This window comes from Coccinella septempunctata, chromosome 4 (genome assembly GCF_907165205.1).
Source record: "Coccinella septempunctata chromosome 4, icCocSept1.1, whole genome shotgun sequence".
Taxonomy (NCBI): domain Eukaryota; kingdom Metazoa; phylum Arthropoda; class Insecta; order Coleoptera; family Coccinellidae; genus Coccinella; species Coccinella septempunctata.
This window is the reverse complement of record NC_058192.1, coordinates 35,379,638-35,398,964: the sequence shown is the minus strand read 5'-3', so window position 1 is coordinate 35,398,964 and position 19,327 is coordinate 35,379,638. Positions and strand designations below refer to the sequence as shown.

The 19,327-nt window shown below is 38.5% G+C and overlaps 1 protein-coding gene across 1 annotated transcript; it reads left to right on the top strand.

The window, feature by feature from the left end:
* Positions 1–15,796: 15,796 nt before the first annotated feature.
* Positions 15,797–18,637, top strand: LOC123312379. The gene is made up of 4 exons (XM_044896771.1): positions 15,797–16,027; positions 16,165–16,262; positions 16,312–16,745; positions 18,376–18,637. Exons 1-3 carry the CDS (start codon positions 15,905–15,907, stop codon positions 16,475–16,477), a joined length of 387 nt encoding a protein of 128 aa, XP_044752706.1. The 5' UTR covers positions 15,797–15,904; the 3' UTR covers positions 16,478–16,745; positions 18,376–18,637.
* The last annotated feature ends 690 nt before the right edge of the window (positions 18,638–19,327 follow it).

Genomic DNA, 19,327 nt, shown 5'->3' with positions numbered 1-19,327 from the left:
TTCGGAATTAGCTGGTCACCTGGGAATCTCCAAAACCATCTCCCGGCTAGCCCGGAATTATAACTGGCCAGGGATGTTCAGAGATGTCTCAAGATACGTAAGAAACTGCCCATCCTGTCAAAGGTACAAAGTACCACAACAGAAGACGCCTGGAAAAATGCAACCACATAGAATGACTGATGCACCGTTCCAACAGGTCTGTACAGATGTGGTTGGGCCACTCCCCCGTTCCAAGAAGGGAAATTCTCACGTAGTGGTGATGCAGGACCGTTTCACGAAGTGGGTTGAATGCCGTCCGTTGCGGAAAGCCACCGCTAAAACCGTTTATTCAGCCCTATATGAACAGGTTATACTCCGATATGGCTGTCCGAAACTGGTGATATCTGACAACGGGGTACAGTATGACAGTAGACTGTTCAAAAACAGTCTCCGAGAGCTAAACATTGCTCACCGTTTCACCCCTCCGTATACACCCCAGTGCAACGCCGTAGAACGAGCCAATCGTACGTTGAAAACTATGATAGGTCAGTTCTGTGAAGCCGATCACCGTACTTGGGATGAGAAATTAGGTGAACTAACTTTCGCCCTGAATACCGCAAAACAAGAATCTACAGGATTCACACCGGCATTTCTGAACTATGGAAGGGAATTAACAGTTCCAAAGGCAATCTACTCGTCAAACACCCAAGACGAAGACACCGAGGAGACAAACAGAAGCCCAGAAGAAAGTAGAGTAAATCTTACTCACCGTACAGAACAAATCCGTCATCTTCAGGAGGCCTATGAGTTTGTCAATACCAGGTTGTACCGTGCATTTGAGCAGCAAGCTCACCATTACAACCTCCGTCGAAGAGAAGTTCGTTTCCATGTCGGTGATAGAGTTCTGCGCCGTGCTAATCCGTTGTCATCCGCTGTTGATAGCTTTGCAGCCAAGTTGGCTCCGAAGTTCTCTGGTCCGTATACCGTTGTGAAAGTAATTTCACCCGTTGTTTATGACCTGAAAGATGACAGTGGTAAGAAAAGCACCAATATTCATGTGAAGGATTTAAAACCGTTCCATCCGTCTGATCATTAGTAAGTACACTGTATAGCAACCAAAATAGAAATCAACCATACCGTTATATTATAGCATGCACCGTTAATAAATGGGATACATCCGTTCTGTCTGACTCTATTTCACTCCTCTATTACCGTTAAAAATAATACCACCGCAAATAGGTTAGGGGTACTACCGCTGCTTTCACCGAATAAGTGCCCAGGTGAGTGAAATAGAGCCTTATACTTGTATCTCCTTATTAACTGACAAAATGTACATACCTATATTTCCGCGATTCCACCATAACCGATAGATCTAACCTGGTCTGCCAGCGTTGGAAAATTCTGTTCCGTACAGTTTTGTTTGTTCTGTGCAGCTTTTATTGCCACCAAACAGGACCGTCTGACTGTCATCCAGTGGGTAAGTGGTATCCCACAATACCTACAACAGAAAATTCCGTTAATTCACTGGAAAAACCGGAACCGTTAATTCAATTTTTCTGTATTAATTGTGGGACCGATAATAACAAGTGAGATACACCCGTCCTGTCTGTCTCTATTTCACCCCTGTGTCACTGTTAAATACAATAACCGAATAGAAAATAGTATTAGAAGGCTGACACCGCTTACACCGATATTACAAACTGGCCTGAACGGTAAGTGAAATAGAACAGTATATTTATTTATCTTATATTTGTATCTCCTTATTAAAATTACCGACCGTACTTACCGTTTCTTCCGAAATTCCACCGTACACCCTGTTATCCCTCTGCTCCAGGATATCATAACATAACATAACATAACAACAGTCTTTATTTCAGATCAAATTCCAGTTACATAACAAAATATGAAATGAAATAGTGTCAAAAACAATGGTGTTACTTCACAATATCTTCCAAACAATAAGGTTCCCTATGTAATAGAAAATTAAAAAGTTTATTTTTAAATGTTTTGATATCAGTTATGCCCTGTATATCACGTGGTAGGCTGTTATACATTTTTAAGGTCCTATATTCAATTTGTTTTTGTGTGGTTGATAGGTTACATCTGGGTAGATTGTAAGATAAGCCTCTTGTATTGTAACTTTCTTTCAGGTTTTTATGGTTACTATATAGGTGTTGGTTTTTATGCATAAACAGTAAGCATTCTTGCACATAAAGAGCATACAAAGTTAAAATGCCATTTCTTCTGAAGTGCCCCCTGCAGGACTCATTGTATCTCATCCCAAATAGGATCCTGATTGCTTTTTTTTGCAGAACAAATAGAGATGTTATATTCCCAGAGCCATAAAACATGAGTCCATATCGCAATTTAGACTCGATGGTTGCATAGTACACTGTCTTCAGCAATTTAGGATTTATATACTTTGAGATCACTCGGAAAGCATACAATGAACGGCTAAGTTTTTCCCCTAAGTTAGCTATTTGTGATTTCCAGTTCAGCTCTTCATCAATATAAACACCCAAAAACTTGGTGGATTTGGAAATTGTATACTCGTTCTGATTGACATGAACGTTGTTTGGGTTCTCTCTTCCGGCATTAGTGGGTTGGAAAAATATGAAAGTTGTTTTATCATCATTCATTATAAGATTATTTTTGGTTAACCATTCCTTAGCTGAATTCATCACCTCCTGTATGAGATTCTTCAATTCAGTCCATAGTGTCTCAATTATCAAGATGTTCATGTCATCTGCATAGTTCACCCTTGTTATATGGTTTCCTTCTCGCTCCTTCAGACTCAGATCATTTATGTACATGATGAAGAATATGGGTCCTGCTATACTTCCTTGTGGGATTCCTAATTTAATTTGTTGTTTGTCCGATCTTACTGTCTTCTCGTGCACGTTCATTTCAACCAATTGTGATCTTCCATCAAAATAAGACTTTATCCATTCCAATGCTGGTCCTTCTATTCCATACTTCTTCATCCTTGCAATCAAAATCTTACTGTCGAGACAATCATAAGCTTTTGAAAGATCCAGAAATAAACCCATTGCCAAGTTTCTGTCCTCAAATGCCTCAGTGACTCGTTTTACGAAGCTAAATATCGCCGTCTGTGTTGATTTACCTTTGAGGTATCCATGTTGGTTTTTGTCCAAAATCATATTTTCCAAGAGAAATGTCATAAGTTGGCTGCAAAAGGCAAGTTCAAATATCTTGGAGAATGAAGGGAGAATACTGATAGGTCTGTAGTTTGTGTAGTCATTTGCATTTCCTTTTTTATGTATAGGTTTTACAACAGCTATTTTCAGTTTAGATGGAAATACTCCAAACCTCAGCGAATTATTCACTATGAATGTTAATGGATGTATTATTTCATCTATTGTAGCCTTTATTGTATAGTTTGATATTTCATCGATTCCGCATGTGTGTTTATTCTTCAAATTTTTAACTATTTATCTTACATCATTTTCATGTAATGTCTGTATGTAAAGTGACCTGTCTATCTTTAGTGTAGCATTCACCTCAACGTTTTTTGTTAAATCTTTGGTCATATTTGGGGCTATATTAACCAGGTATTCATTAAATTCATTCGCAATTACATTTGGACTCCTATCATCGGATGGAAAAAAATTACTTTTGGCATTGTTCTTCAGGGAATTGATTACTGTCCAGATGGCTTTGTTTTTATTATCAGAATCTTCTATTATTTTTTCAAACTTAGCTTTTTTCTGTTGGATGGGTGCACTATCATACTGCTTTTTAATTTCACTATATTCCTTCTTGAATGCTGAATCTTTCTGACTTAGGAGCAGCAAGATGTCAAGCCTATTCTTTAATTCTTTGATTGTGGGATCAGTTGTCAAATTTTTTAGGTGCTTGGATTCTTTTGTGATCCTAACTAATGGACACGCTCTGTTCAAATTGTTTTGGTACAGTTCTAGAAATGTGTTGAATTGTAAATCAACATCTTCCCTACTGATGTTGTAGACTGGTGTCCAGTCTTGTTCAGCTAGAAATTTTTTGAGTTTTTCTCGATTTTCGTGTGAGAAAATTCGTCTGTGGACGTGTTGCTTTTTGCAATCAGTTCCAAATGTAATTTTTTGTGCAGCATGGTCTGAAACATGATAATGTATGACATTAGTAGAAGCTTGGCAATCAACTTTAGTGTACACGCCATCTAAACATGTTGAAGTTGTTGGGGTTATCCTAGTTGGTTCGAACACATTTTGTTTAATATTGTAAGAATTCAAAAAATTCAGCCAATCACACCTTCTCCTGGATTCTTGCAACATGTCAATATTGAAATCTCCCATCAGAATAATTTGGTTGTCAGTATGGGCAAGTTCTTCAAATATCGGTGTTAGTTGTTTAATCATAAGTTCTGTATTACCATCATTATAAATAGCAATACATACCCATTTTTTTCCATTCTGATGAAATTGCACTGCAGCACATTCAAATTGCCCTTTTATGGAAACTTTGGCTATATCTGCTCTGTCTATAGCATGGAGATTGTCTCTAGTATAGATTGCGACTCCTCCATGTTGTCCTGAAGCCCTACAAAAATTAGCTTTCATGTTAAACCCTCCAATTGTATAACATGCCAATTCTGCTTCACTTTTCCAGTGTTCTGTAAAACAAAATATTTGTATATCAGTATACTAAGTGCTTTTCTCTCATTTTTATGCAACCTACAACTGCTGCTGACTCCAACACCCTCGGAGAAGTGCACCACCGTCACAAGGGGAGCCAACGACGCTGTCTGGTATTCCAAACTACCCTGGTTCGATGATATTGGTAACTGTTAACCACCGTGACATGTGCCCGGAGCCGGCTTTGCGAAGTCTACCCTAAAATGGTTCAGAAATAACACAACGAATGACAAATCGAAATGGTACTCACTTTGAGGATTCCGTCCTGCACTGTTTCCACTGTTTTCCGGCATTTCTTTCACCGATGGAAATGGAAATCGAAATTTGGAACCACCCGGCGAAATTTGACAATTGGACTTTGGAGGTTAGCTGATAGAACACAGAACTTCAACATCGAAAGGCGCCGTCAACGCGGACCATAGAGTGGGATTAACCGAGATAGCATTAGCCGAGTATACGCCACCTGGAGTAGATTAGGTGAACCTGTTTAATGTAAATCCGATCTCAATCGTCTTGCCGTGAATAGTCAAACCGTTAACCGGACTTAGTAGATTTCACCGTGAAAAATTTAATCCCCTATTTCATCGTGGATTCAATTTTTCAACCGGAGCCGGGGGGATGTAACGAGAGGGTAGTTTTCAATCCTAGCCCCTCATTTTAGAATCATTATTTTAGTTTTCATTTTTAAATAATTTTGTTTTGCATTAATTTTCCGAGAAATCTTTTCGAATTTCCAATTCAGGATTCCGACATCGTTCGGAATTGTAAACATACCGTACCGTTTTTATTCAGTTTTTATTTTCTAAAAACGATGTCGCACCGTATAAAACATCCTGAATTGGAAGATAACCGTGTTTTTTTGGTCGCTAGCACAGATAAGTCGAAATTAAAACGTCTTCATCGACGCAAATTTACCGAATTTCGACTGCCGGGCACATCTGATTTCCGCACCCCCCTTGTGGGTGTAAAATCAGATGTTCCCCTGCAGGCCACTTCACTTACGATTAATTCACCAACTGTTACTACTTACGATTGACTTCTAATTATTCGCCGAATTAGTACGCTCGCTTGCCGTTAATTACCGTCCAACGTTGCTTTCTGCATTTAAGTATTAGAAAAGTATTTTTGAGTTTAGAATTTTTTTTTCTCTTTAATTTCATTAGTCCGGGATAGAATTTTTCTTTAGTTTTTTTTATTGTTCACCATATTGGGTGATTGTCCGGAGTGAAGTGGCCAAACAGAAACTTAGGTAAGACGACACGCCGTTATTTTTTTGTTATATAATATTGGAACTTCAGCCTCCCTTTATCCCTTCCTACCCCTAGTTTAAGCTCCACTCCTACTGTTGAAGCACCCCGCTGGCGTGGATACTCAGGGGGTGCGGAGGCACTTAGGAGTGGCAGAAAACCTTCCTTTATCCCTTCCTACCCCGGGATAAGTTCCACCCCTACTGCTAAAGCACCCCGCTGGCGTGGATACTCAGGGGGTGCGGAGGCACTTTGGAGTGGCTAACCCTCTTTCCTTCCCCGTTGTTTCGACGCTCACTTCAGTTGTTATCGAAGAACCCCGCTGGCGTGGATACTCAGGGGGCGAAGAACGCAACTAGGGGTGAGCTGTTGTAAATCTGTGCCGTCTTTCATCCCCTCACCTGGCTGAAGTCCGATATCTGTCCGTCAAGTGTACGTCTCAGGGTCTGGCTGGCGAACAAGTCCGTTAACCCCCGTATAACGTTTGAGATCGGATCCAGTGTTATTCCGTCCGTCTTGCCCCTGTAAATCTCACCGATTTCGAGACACTGTAAAAATTTTATAGTAGTGCCATTTGTGTTCCCCTTTTTACGAATCGACAAATAAAAGTTGTATACGTTGATTCTGCCTATCATTGTGTGTCGCTAACACCCTAGACACCAGGGAACCCTGTCTCCGGCTAGTAGCTGCCAGGGTAGGTTTGCTATTCTCCCTTAAAGAATAGCTGGCGCTCGAGTACACCGAGGAAAACCCCGTTACAAAAATGTAAATGGACCCAAATAACCCCCAATCTATGTACATTTTGTCAGTTAATAAGGAGATACAAGTATAAGGCTCTATTTCACTCACCTGGGCACTTATTCGGTGAAAGCAGCGGTAGTACCCCATTACTAACCTATTTACAGTTATTAATATTATTTTTAACGGTAATAGAGGAGTGAAATAGAGTCAGACAGAACGGATGTATCCCATTTATTATCGGTGATCAGTACAATATAACGGTACGGTTTATTTTGATTACGGTCATTAACGGGACTTTTTGTCGTAGGTTTTAGCCACATAGTGGCACCTCGGACAGGCCTGGGTCGTCTTCTTGGACGTCTTCCGGGGGAGCGGTTCCTTCTTCTGAACTGGAGCGGTCTTCCGGGGAAGCGGTTCCTTCTTCTGAACTGGAGCGGTACGGAGCTTCTTGTTTCCTGGACCGGTAATAACAAGTGAGATACACCCGTCCTGTCTGTCTCTATTTCACCCCTGTGTCACTGTTAAATACCATAACCGAATAGAAAATAGCAATAGAAGGCTTACACCGCTTACACCGATATTACAAACTGGCCTGAACGGTAAGTGAAATAGATCAGTATATGTGTATCTCCTTATTAAATTACCGACCGTACTTACCGTTTCCTCCGAAATTCCACCGTACACCCTGTTATCCCTCTGCTCCAGGATATCAGTATACTAAATGCTTTTCTCTCATTTTTATGCAACCTACAACTGCTGCTGACTCCAACACCCTCGAGAATTGCACCACCGTCACGAGGGGAGCCAACGACGCTGTCTGGTATTCCAAACTACCCTGGTTGGATGATATTGGTGGCTGTTAACCCCCATGGCATGTGCCCGGAGCCGGCTTTGCGAAGTCCACCCTAAAATGGCCCAGAAATAATACAACGAATGACAAATCGAAAGGGTACTCACTTTGAAGATTCCGTCCTGCACTGTTTCCACTATTTTCCGGCATTTCTTTCACCGATGGAAATGGAAATCGAAATTTGGAACCACCCGGCGAGATTTGACAATTGGAGGTAGGCTGATGGACTACAGAACTTCGTCACGTCACCGACACCGACAGCATCATCGAAGCACACCGAGCGGACCATAGAGTGGGAGTAACCGAGATAGCATTAGCCGAGTATACGCCACCTGGAGTAGATTAGGTGAACCTGTTTAATGTAAATCCGATCTCAATCGTCTTGCCGTGAATAGTCAAACCGTTAACCGGACTTAGTAGATTTCACCATGAAAAATTTAATCCCCTATTTCATCGTGGATTCAATTTTTCAACCGAACCCCGGGGGGATGTAACGAGAGGGTAGTTTTTAATCCTACCCCCTCATTTTAGAATAATTATTTTAGTTTTCATTTTAAATAATTTCGTTTTGAATTAATTTTCCGAGAAATATTTTCAATTTCCAATTCAGGATTCCGACATCGTTCGGAATTGTAAACATACCGTACCGTTTCTATTCCCTAAAAACGATGTCGCGCCGTATAAAACATCCTGAATTGGAAGATAACCGAGTTTTTTTTGTTCGCTAGCACAGATAAGTCGAAATTAAGACGTTTTCATCGACGCAAATTTACCGAATTTCGACTGTCGGGCACATCTGATTTCCGCACCCCCCCTGTGGGTATAAAATCAGATGTTCCCCCGCAGGCCACTTCACTTACGATTAATTCACCAACTGTTACTACTTACGATTGACTTCTAATTATTCGCCGAATTAGTACGCTCGCTTGCCGTTAATTACCGTCCGCCGTTGCTTTCTGCATTTAAGTATTAGAAAAGTATTTTTGAGTTCAGAATTTTTTTTCTCTTTAATTTCATTAGTCCGGGATGGAATTTTTCTTTAGTTTTTTTTATTGTTCACCATATTGTGTGATTGTCCGGAGTGAAGTGGCCAAACAGAAACTTAGGTAAGACGACACGCCGTTATTTTTTTGTTATATAATATTGGAACTTCAGCCTCCCTTTATCCCTTCCTATCCCTAGTTTAAGCTCCACTCCTACTGTTAAAGCACCCCGCTGGCGTGGATACTCAGGGGGTGCGGAGGCACTTTGGAGTGGCAGAAAACCTTCCTTTATCCCTTCCTACCCCGGGATAAGTTCCACCCCTACTGCTAAAGCACCCCGCTGGCGTGGATACTCAGGGGGGTGCGGAGGCACTTTGGAGTGGCTAATCCTCTTCTCTTCCCCGTTGTTTCGACGCTCACTTCAGTTGTTATCGAAGAACCCCGCTGGCGTGGATACTCAGGGGGCGAAGAGCGCAACTAGGGGTGAGCTGTTGTAAATCTGTGCCGTCTTTCATCCCCTCACCTGGCTGAAGTCCGATATCTGTCCGTCAAGTGTACGTCTCAGGTTCTGGCTGGCGAACAAGTCCGTTAACCCCCGTATAACGTTTGAGATCGGATCCAGTGTTTTTCCGTCCGTCTTGCCCCTGTAAATCTCACCGATTTCGAGTCACTGTAAAAATTTTATAGTAGTGCCATTTGTGTTCCCCTTTTTACGAATCGACAAATAAAAGTTGTATACGTTGATTCTGCCTATCATTGTGCGTCGCTAACACCCTAGACACCAGGGAACCCTGTCTCCGGCTAGTAGCTGCCAGGGTAGGTTTGCTATTCTCCCTTAAAGAATAGCTGGCGCTCGAGTACACCGAGGAAAACCCCGTTACAGACTAACATGGAAAGAACACGTCATCAAAAAGCGTAAAAAAATAGAAGAAGATCAAAACTGGCAATAGACAACAAATTACTGATATATAAAACCATCATAAAGCCAATTTGGACTTACGGAATTGAGATAAGGGGTTGCACCAGCAAATCAAATATTAAAATAATCCAAAGAAGTCAGTCCAAAATTCTTAGGATGATAGCAGATGCACCATGGTATGTTTCCAATGAGACCCTACACGATGACTTGAACATACCCTACGTGAAGGACGTCATAAAGAATGAAAGCGATAAACACCACGCAAGGCTTGAGGGACATACGAACATCCTGATACACCCACTGACCGAACCTCAGCACAGTAGGGACTCAAACGAAAATGGCCAGCAGACCTGAAAGAGTTTTGGGAAGGAACTGTCAATGGACAGGTCCTCATCACGATAACTGAGAGCAGCCTGCTCTAACGCCAACAAATGAGCTTAAAGAATAGAATATTCTGATTGCTTGTAATATTGATACAATAAAAAAAAATGTTCTGAAAAATTTGGGCAGTAAATCTGTTCTGAATGCGTACCTCATTTATGTCTTTTAACTGTTTCCGTTTCCCAATTGAATACCCTGTTTGATTTTCCAAAGCTCAATATGAAAGAAGATAACAATTTTTGTTATAAATTGATGAGAAGGATGTGAATTCAACCTTGTATGTGCACACAAATCGAAGGAATTATAATCGTCTTCTCAAAGACTCAGATAAAACAGTAGTCGCGCTAAGATATGGCATTGTTTGAATTATGAATGATTTCATCAAATATGTGATTAATATCCCAATTACACCAAAAATTGCTCGACTCATGTTCCAATGTGTTGCTGTTGGAATATGAATGAAATCAACGTTTCTGATTGTAAGTGAAATGTACCCAAACAACACACACACATATTTAAAACATTTTATAGACCATAGCTCATAGACTTTTAGATGATCTATAAAACATCAGAAAGTATCGATGCTTTAACCGAGATTAGACGGAAAAATGTCCGCGAGATTTACGTTGAAAATTATCACTTCTTTAGACGTCTATTCGACGTAATTCTAATTATCTCTATAACAAGTACGATTTCTGATATTCTCGAGATTATCCTGATTTGGTATTTTGTTTGATATATAATAGACGTTTGATGGTGTACTTTATTATTACCATTCGATAACGTTTATATATCATTAGATGTTTGACATTTTTCTTCGATCAACAATCTGATAATATATAGATGATCTGAAAAACATGGACAATCAGGACATCTAAATCATGTTGCATCAAAGATCTTCTTTAGACTTTAGAGCATTGTCTTTATCGTTGAAGAAATCGGATGTCTATTAGAGGAAAGATTATTTATTGAAAAAGATGGTGTTAGTATTCACCTATTTTAGATGATCAGAGATGAACGTTTGTTAGATATTTCTAGAATGACCTTGTATTGTATATACAGTTTTTGTCCTCTAATTGTTGTCAACTTTGGAATTATATTAGGATAATTTAAAAAACGTGATATTAATGACCTCTTAACTAGACATATTTACTTCACAAGATATGTTTCGAAGAAGGGTCCATGTGAAAGAAAATGGACGTTCCATAGATTCATGATCCACATCTTCGAATCATATCTATAAAATCTGACCACTTGAAAATCTATAGATTAGTGATGGGCGAGTTCATATTTATACGGAATGGTTGACAGTTAGTATGGAAGTTGGAAGAGAAAAAACAGGTTCTGATGAATAAATATATTTATAATAAAAAAAAACAAAAATAAATATAATTCAAAAACATAACACAAATTCATAAAATTGGAAAAAACATAATTTAAATAGATGAAATTATTTTCTATTTGTTTTTATTCCTCTCATATTCGTACCGTTGATTGGCTAGTCGTAACCAGTCTTGAATGGCCCGTTTTATGACAGCATCATTTAAGTCTGCTGGCGTTTCACTTTCGAAGAGAACATATACAGCCTCTGGAAGCAACATAAATTACAAATAGCTAAATGTTTTTTGATTGAATATCAATTACAAGTTGAGAAAATATGCAAAAAAATATTCTTTGGAAGAAAAGAAAGCGATGAACCAAAACCTGGAGATACAAATTATAAATCAATAGGATTCAATTTCCGTACTCTTTTGATGCCCTGTAGTATTTTTTAGGAATAAAAAGAGCTGCTCTAATGAACTCCTATGGATGAATTGAAACAGAATTTTCAATTCGAACATCGAAATACGAAAAAACATTAGAATTCTTAAATGATCTAAAAAACATCTGAACATTTCCTCGAAGATTTCAAACTCCGTATATTCAATTATTCGTCAAATTTCAGATTGAATCCTCTTTTGTAAGTACTTATAATAAAAAGGGTTACATTATTCAGCAAGTGTTTTCTGAGTGAAGTGATTCAAAATTCACTTCTGAATCGATGTCTAGAAGATGTCTATCAATAGACTTTTTCAGATAACCCTCTTCACCAAGTGAATTCTACATAGAAATATTATTATTAATTAATAGAAAACGCTGCTGTAATGAACTCCTATGGATTATGGAAAATTTTCAATTCGAACATCGAAATACGAAAAAACATCCGAATTCTCAAATGATCTAAAAAACATCTAAACATTTCCTCGAAGATTTCAAACTCCGTATATTCAATTATTCGTCAATAAATTTCAGATTGAATCCTGTTTTGTTAGTACTTATAATAAGGGTTACATTATTCAGCAAGAGTTTCCTGAGTGAAGTGATTCAAAATTCACTTCTGAATCGATGTCTAGAAGATGTCTATCAATAGACTTTTTCAGATAACCCTTTTCACCAAGTAAATTCTACATAGAAATAGAAAACGCTGCTGTATAATGAACTGCTATGGATTAATTGATACAAAATTTTCAATTCGAACATCGAAATACAAAAAAATATTCGAATTCTTAAATGATCTAAAAAACATCTAAACATTTCCTCGAAGATTTCCAACTCTGTATATTCGATTATTCGTCAAATTTCAGATTGATATTCCTCAGAGGAGCGCCTTTTAGATATGATATATACACTTAATAGTACCTATCTAACAAAATAGTATTGACTTGTCAATGGTTATCTAAAAAATATCATTTAATAGACTTTATTAGACGATTGATCTATGGAAGATTTCTATTTTATATATATATATATATATATATATATATATATATATATATATTTATATTTATTTTATATATGTTATATACCTATATTATATATGTTATTACAAGTAAATAGTATTTTCCTATGTTCAAGCAATTTGATTAATGTGTGAAGGGATTACCTGCTGTAACTACCCTAAGTAGAAATTGCACTCACCTTGTTCAATTATTACAGCACAAATCACTAATCAAAAATCGGACACAATCACTAGCCGACTTGACCTTCTTACAAAGAAGGGTTGTAAACTAACGGAAATGTTGAATGTTCAAGTTCAAATGGCTATGCACTATGAACTTTAACTCTATTGGCCCATGGCCGGTTCGTGGCTTCTTGTGAATTGCGATAAGAGTTCGCCACCAAGCGATCCAACCCGATCGTAGTTCGTGTCTAGCCCTTCTCATCACATATCTCTCGATCGGATACCTTCAACCAAACACCTATTTTCTGCAAACTCGGAAAAATATCCTTTTTCCTCAAGACTCTCAAGAGTATCTGGGGTTAATCAATAGTTTCGTTCGAAAGTTCATATTTAACATATTGAATTTAGGATTTAGGATTGACATTCTTCACCATTATTGTTTTTGAAACGGGTACCAATATTCATACTCGATTTATATTAGGAAAAATTGTCCAATCAGTTTTATCATATGAAAATTTCCACGAATTTCAATATCCTGATACTAGAAGTCTCCTAGAAAAACATTGCCATCAGTAAGAATACGAATACTTACATGTGCTTTTTAACATTGATACTTATAGCGTTTACTATTGGTAAAACTAGTGCTGCACTGGATCACAGAACCTCAAATATGAATAAGGATATCTTTAAATATATGCTCTGATTTTATAACATGCACTCAATAAGCACTAGTTTTACTAATGGAATTTATTATTACAGTGAATTCCATTGAAAGAATTAGCTTCATATTCGTTGGAATGATTCTAGTGACATCAAAATATGCACTAGCACTGCACTAGTTTTACCAATCGAAAACGCTATAAGATGATAAAACACAATATGAATTTGAAAAATACACTAGGAAGATGTTGATTAGTCCAAAATTTTTTGACTTTCTCAGAAATATGGTTTATAAATAATTAATTTCGAAAGTCACTTCAATAGATGACATTGACTTCTTATATCGACATATTTGGGACACTTGGAATCGTTAAGTTTAAAGACGATCGAGCAATGACAAATCTAGAAGAAATTTATTTGTTCACTGTTTTTCGACCATTTTACTTAGATGTTATATATATGTAATCTAGGCGTCTAAACAAAGTCAGATATTGATGTGTCATATCGATATAGTATATGATATCTATTTCCCGTCTGAAAATTAATTTCATCATGATTATAAAATTAAGATATCCAATAAACGTTTTTTCAATATATGGTCTTCTTTGAAGATATTAATCGACATATTTGGTACAATTTGAATTCTAAAGTTCATAGACGATTCAAAATGATATATCTAGAAGATATTCATCTGGTCACTGGTTTTCGACCATTTTAGTTAGATGTTCTCTATATGTAATCTAGATGTCTTAATAAAGTCAGATATCGATGTCTAATATTGGTATGGTATATCATATCTATCAGTTGTCTGCACAGTGATTCTTTCGCGATTAATACAATTAGATATTAGATAAACGTTTTTCATATGTATATTAGGAAACTAATCTATTTTCAGATATCTTACGGACATAAGAATTTTGCCAGGCATAAGACTAGACATCTAAAAGATATTTCAAAAACATCATTCATAGAAAACGTCTTATTTAGATAATCTAATTTTGATCATAATTCAGAGCAAGATCATTTTAGATCCCTTTTGACATAAATGAGATGTCATTTAGACGGAAGTATGTTGTTTGGGTACTCTATTCAATATTTTTTTACTCACCTGAAGTTGAAGCCGGTTCATTGTTTCTGGTAGAAGGTATTGTTGGAGAGCAATCTTTGTCATGAGTTCCATGATTTTCTGTTGTCGATTGTTCCGATACTTCACTAAAAAAAAAAATCGAAAACTGCATTTTCGCAACATTTAAAGCTGCGTTTACATAGCGAAATTTTACTCGCGGAATAATTGCGCGAGGAAATTTCGCCTAGTGTAGACGCCTCCCTCACCGCGAGGAATTGCGGGGTGAGGGCCCTCGCTGCGAGCCGTAGGTCAGTCGGTTTTTGTCCGCGCAACAAAGGATTGCGCGCATCGAATTTCGCACAGTGGAGACGTGGTACCTTCATATCAATACATTATAATATCATTAATACTGATTTTGCCATTCCAAACTGTTATTCAACACAAAATGATATGTCAAATGATTTCGAATATTCTTTGAACGTTGAGATGACCTCCGCGCAATGTTGGGAAGAGACAAGAATGATGCAGTTGGTTGATCAGTTCTCCACGTTCCTTCTATGATTATTCCACGATTGTCAACGTCGATCATGCTGGGGTTTTCAAGTGTTCCAGATGAAGAGCTGCTTCGTAGAAAATTGTGCAGATACATGGTCGTCATTGTCACTTTTGATGCTGTTTCCGGGTCCAATAGCATTGGTTTTCTAAGAACTCTGAAAACGGCACTCAAAATACCGAAAGCATTTTCAACAACTCTACGAGCCCTAGAATGACGGTAGTTGAAAATACGCTCAGGCGAACCACTTGCAGGGTTCCCATCGAATGGTTTCATAGTGTAGTCATTCAAACTGAATGCCTTGTCTCCTATGATCATGTACGGCACATCCACAAAATACGGTATTTGAAGAGGTTTTGGGGAAGGTAAATCCAAAGTTTGGTTCTCTAACTTTCTGTATAGAACTGTATTTTTAAATACTCCACCATCCGATATTCGGCCTTGGCATCCAACGTCAGCAAATATAAATTTATAGTTTGCATCGACTAAGCCAATCAGAAAGATACTGAAAAAATGTTTGTAATTATAGTACTCCGTGCCTGAATTAATGGGAGCTTGAATGGCGATGTGCTTTCCATCAATTGCACCGATAACGTAAGGAAAGTTCCATTTTTTTTCAAATTCGTCAGAAATCTGGAGCCACTCCTCTGCAGAAGACGGCATCTAAAAAAAAAAAAGAGGAATGAACAAAATTTATATATATATATATATATATATATATATATATATATATATATATATATATATATATATATATATATATATATATATATATTTTTTTTTTTTTTTTTTTTTTTTTTTTTTTTTTTTTTTTTTTTTTTTTTTTTCACCTTTCAGGGTTAGGCTGTTTGATGGTGCCGGATCAACTCTGATCAAGACACTTCTCTCAGCAACTTGTTAAGAACCTTCTCACTATTCTGGTGGTCCACAAGATGACCTCCTTTTGTGCCTCTCCGATTAGCTTTTCATCTAGTTCCAGCTTAATGGTGTTTTCGAAAAGATGTGCCTCCACTAATCCGTTTGTGGTTATGACGAGGGGTAGGATTGATGTAGAGGTAAGTCTGTATATTTCTTTTAGTTCGAAAGCCAGATCGTGGTATTTTATCTTTTTTTCATTATAGGCTCGCTCAGCATTGTCATCTGCTGGAATCGTGATGTCTATTATAATTAATTCTTTCTTTTTCTTTTTCAGTATCACAATATCCGGCCGGTTGTGCGCAATGGGTCTGTCAGTGACGAGTGGATGGTCCCAATACAGTTTCATCTCCTCATTTTCCAGTATTTCTTTAGGTAAGTATTCAAAGATTTTCTTTTGATGTTTTATTAACCCATTTTTTAGGGCGATGGCTTGGTGGTATGCCTTTGCCATGGCATTGTGGCGGTCCGTGTATTCCCTTGGAGCGAGGATGGGGCAGGATGACGTGATGTGTTGGATTGTTTCAGTCGCCTGGGAGCATTTGCGGCATTTGTCATTAGGTAAGTTCTTATTCATTATCTGTTTTTGATATGCTTTTGTAGGTATCACCTGATCCTGAATTGCCGCCAGTCTGCCCTCCGTTTCTGGAAACAGGTATCCTGCCTTGAGGTAATTGACAGATCTTACTTTGTCTATTTTGTTCCATTTCAGGGCGGTGGGGTATCTTCCATGGAGAGCTTTGCCGTGCCATATTTCGGATAGTTCTTCGATGCTTTTAGGTTCAATGGGATGGTTGCTTGATGCCAGATTTAATGCTGTGATGTTGTTGTCTTCATCAGATATGGCTTTGAAAAAAGGTGAGTTTTTTGATCTGAAGTATTCTCTCATCTCGCGTACTACTCGGTGGTGTGTGGATTCAATGTTTTGCAGTCCCCTTCCTCCATCTTGTCTGGGCACGTATAATCTGCTCACAGAAGCGTGGGGGTGGTGCATGCCATATTTTGTCAGTGATACTCTTATTTGTGTGTCGATGGCCCTGAGGTCTGTGACGGACCATTTTATTATTCCGAACGAGTAAGATAAGCAAGGAATAGCCCATGTGCTGATAGCTGTAAATGTTGATTTAGCATTTAATTTGCTTTTCAGTATCATTTTCAGCCTTTCCATGAACTTGTTTCTGAAAGTTGTTTTGGCTTCAGTATTCCTTATTTCTAGCCCTTGTTGGATGCCTAGGTATTTATAGGATTCATCTGGCCCTAGTCTTTGAATTCTTAGTTCGTCTTCTACAAGCATCGCTTCTCCAGTTATGAGTTTTCCCCTTTTAATATGCAGCACTGCGCATTTATCAAGTCCCATTTGCATCTTGATTGTTTCTGTGAAAGATTTTACTATCCTTAGTTGCCTTAATAGCTGATCTTCGTTCGCTGCGTAGAGTTTGAGATCGTCAATATACAATTGGTGGTTTATTTTGATGTTGTTTCTTTTTTCTATTAAGTACCCGTATCTCGTTTTGTTGAGTAATTTACTAAGGAAATTTATTGCTAAACAGAACCATAATGTGCTTAACTTATCACCCTGAAACAGTCCCCTCTTGATCTTAATTTCGGCTGTTGTGTAAGTTCCATTGTTGGTGTTGACCCGTAGATTTGTTCTCCATGTTGCCATGAGATGATTTAGTAGATTGATTAAGCACTCCGACACTCCATATAGCCTTAAGGTTTTTAGCAGCCATGTGTGTGGTATCGAGTCGAAGGCCTTTTTGTAGTCAATCCACCCCATGGAGAGATTTCTCAATTTCTTTTTAGCCTGCTTCGTGACGAGTGCATCAACAATAAGCAGTTCCTTGCACCCTCTTGCGTCTCTTCGGCATCCGTTCTGTTCACGGGCTAGTATTTTATTTTTTGCCACATGTTTCCAGATATGGTGTGTTAGTGTTCCGGTAAGTATTTTGTAGATTGCCGGTAGACATGTTATTGGCCTATAGTTCGTAGGGTCTCCGTTTTTTGTTCCCTTAGGGATCATGTGAGTTATTCCAAGTGTGCAGAATTCAGGTATTTGTGACGGGTCCGTTAGCGCCTTCTGGAATAATTTCGATAGTTGTTCATGTGTGGAGTCAAAGTTTTTCCACCAATAATTATGGATTCCATCTGGTCCCGGTGCAGTCCAGTTGTTTGACTTTTTCAATACGGCTTTTATGTCGTCTTCCGTTATGGTGATTTCTTCCATGGCATATTTCTCCGCTTCCGTCTCCGCTTCCCTGATCCAAGAAGCTTCATCATCATGTTCCACTGCGTGACCCCATATTTCCTTCCATGTCGCATGCATGTCTTGCGGTGTCGGAAATTCTTCCTCGGTTGTTGTTGTTCCTTCAAGTTGTCTGTAAAATTGTTTTTGGTTCTTATAAAACAGCTGGTTGTTTTTGTACCGCGTGGATCTTTCATTATACCTCCTGATTCTATTACCTAATGCTTTAACTTTTTGTTTCAGGGTGTCACATAATTTGGTGAGATCTTGTTTGAACCGTTCCCCGATGCTTTTGATGCGGAATTCGGATGCTATGCGTGCGACCTTTTTGGATGTTTTTCTGCTTGGTGAGTTCGTGTTCAGGTAAGTATGAAGCTTTCCAATTTGTTTTCTAATAGTATTTATCTTTTTTTCCAGGCGTTGTTTCCATGGTGGTTCCTTGTCTTCTTTTGGTTTTGGCTGTCTACTGGTGATATGTATTTTATTTTCTTGACAAACTGTAACAGCTCCACCAAATACACAGTCTACCACTTCTTCGAGGGTGGAGTTTCTTTTTAGGGTTGATTTTATTATTTTATTTACCTCCTTTACACTCTCATGGATGTTGCGTGACCCCTTCAGTCTTGGAATTTTTGGTCTATTTTGTGGGGAAATTTTTGTGTAGAGTTGCATATTCTTCTTGAAGAGGTTTTCCAGTTGGGTTGTTTCCTGGTTTTCGATCTCAGGCTGTTCTACTTCCGTATAGTTGGTCTCGTCGGATGGAGGTGGAGCAAAAGGTCTTATGCTTCGTTTTATGGCTTCAAGCTCAACACTTGAAAATTTCTCATGTTCCATAATCCATCTGACTCTATTCGCCAGTAAGTTTGGATATGAGTGTCTCTCTGGGTTTATCTCGTTCCAGGTACTCGTTAGGAGATCTCTGTAGGTTCTTCCGGATGTTGCTTGCAGTTCGATTGCTATGTAGTGGACACGCATTATGAGGGTATTTTCCTCTATCGTCCATCGTGTCCGTCCATCTCGTGTGATAGGAACATCCGCGGAACGGGTTCTAATTCCGTCCAAGCTGATGCTTCTTCGTACACTTCTTACGTTCGAGCTTTGGCTTACGGTGCCATCTCGGGGGGCTGCGCCGCTTGCCCCACAGCTGACCCCATCAGGCTCTACCTCTGGACGGCTCCGAAGAGGGCCAGCCCGC

Coding starts and splice junctions, on each gene's coding strand:
- LOC123312379 (XM_044896771.1), top strand. CDS start 15,905: ATGACCTCCTTTTGTGCCTCTCCGATTAGCTTTTCATCTAGTTCCAGC. Junction 16,028..16,164: donor GGGGTAGGATTGATGTAGAG/GTAAGTCTGTAT, acceptor TTTCTTTTTCAG/TATCACAATATCCGGCCGGT. Junction 16,263..16,311: donor ATTTTCCAGTATTTCTTTAG/GTAAGTATTCAA, acceptor CCCATTTTTTAG/GGCGATGGCTTGGTGGTATG.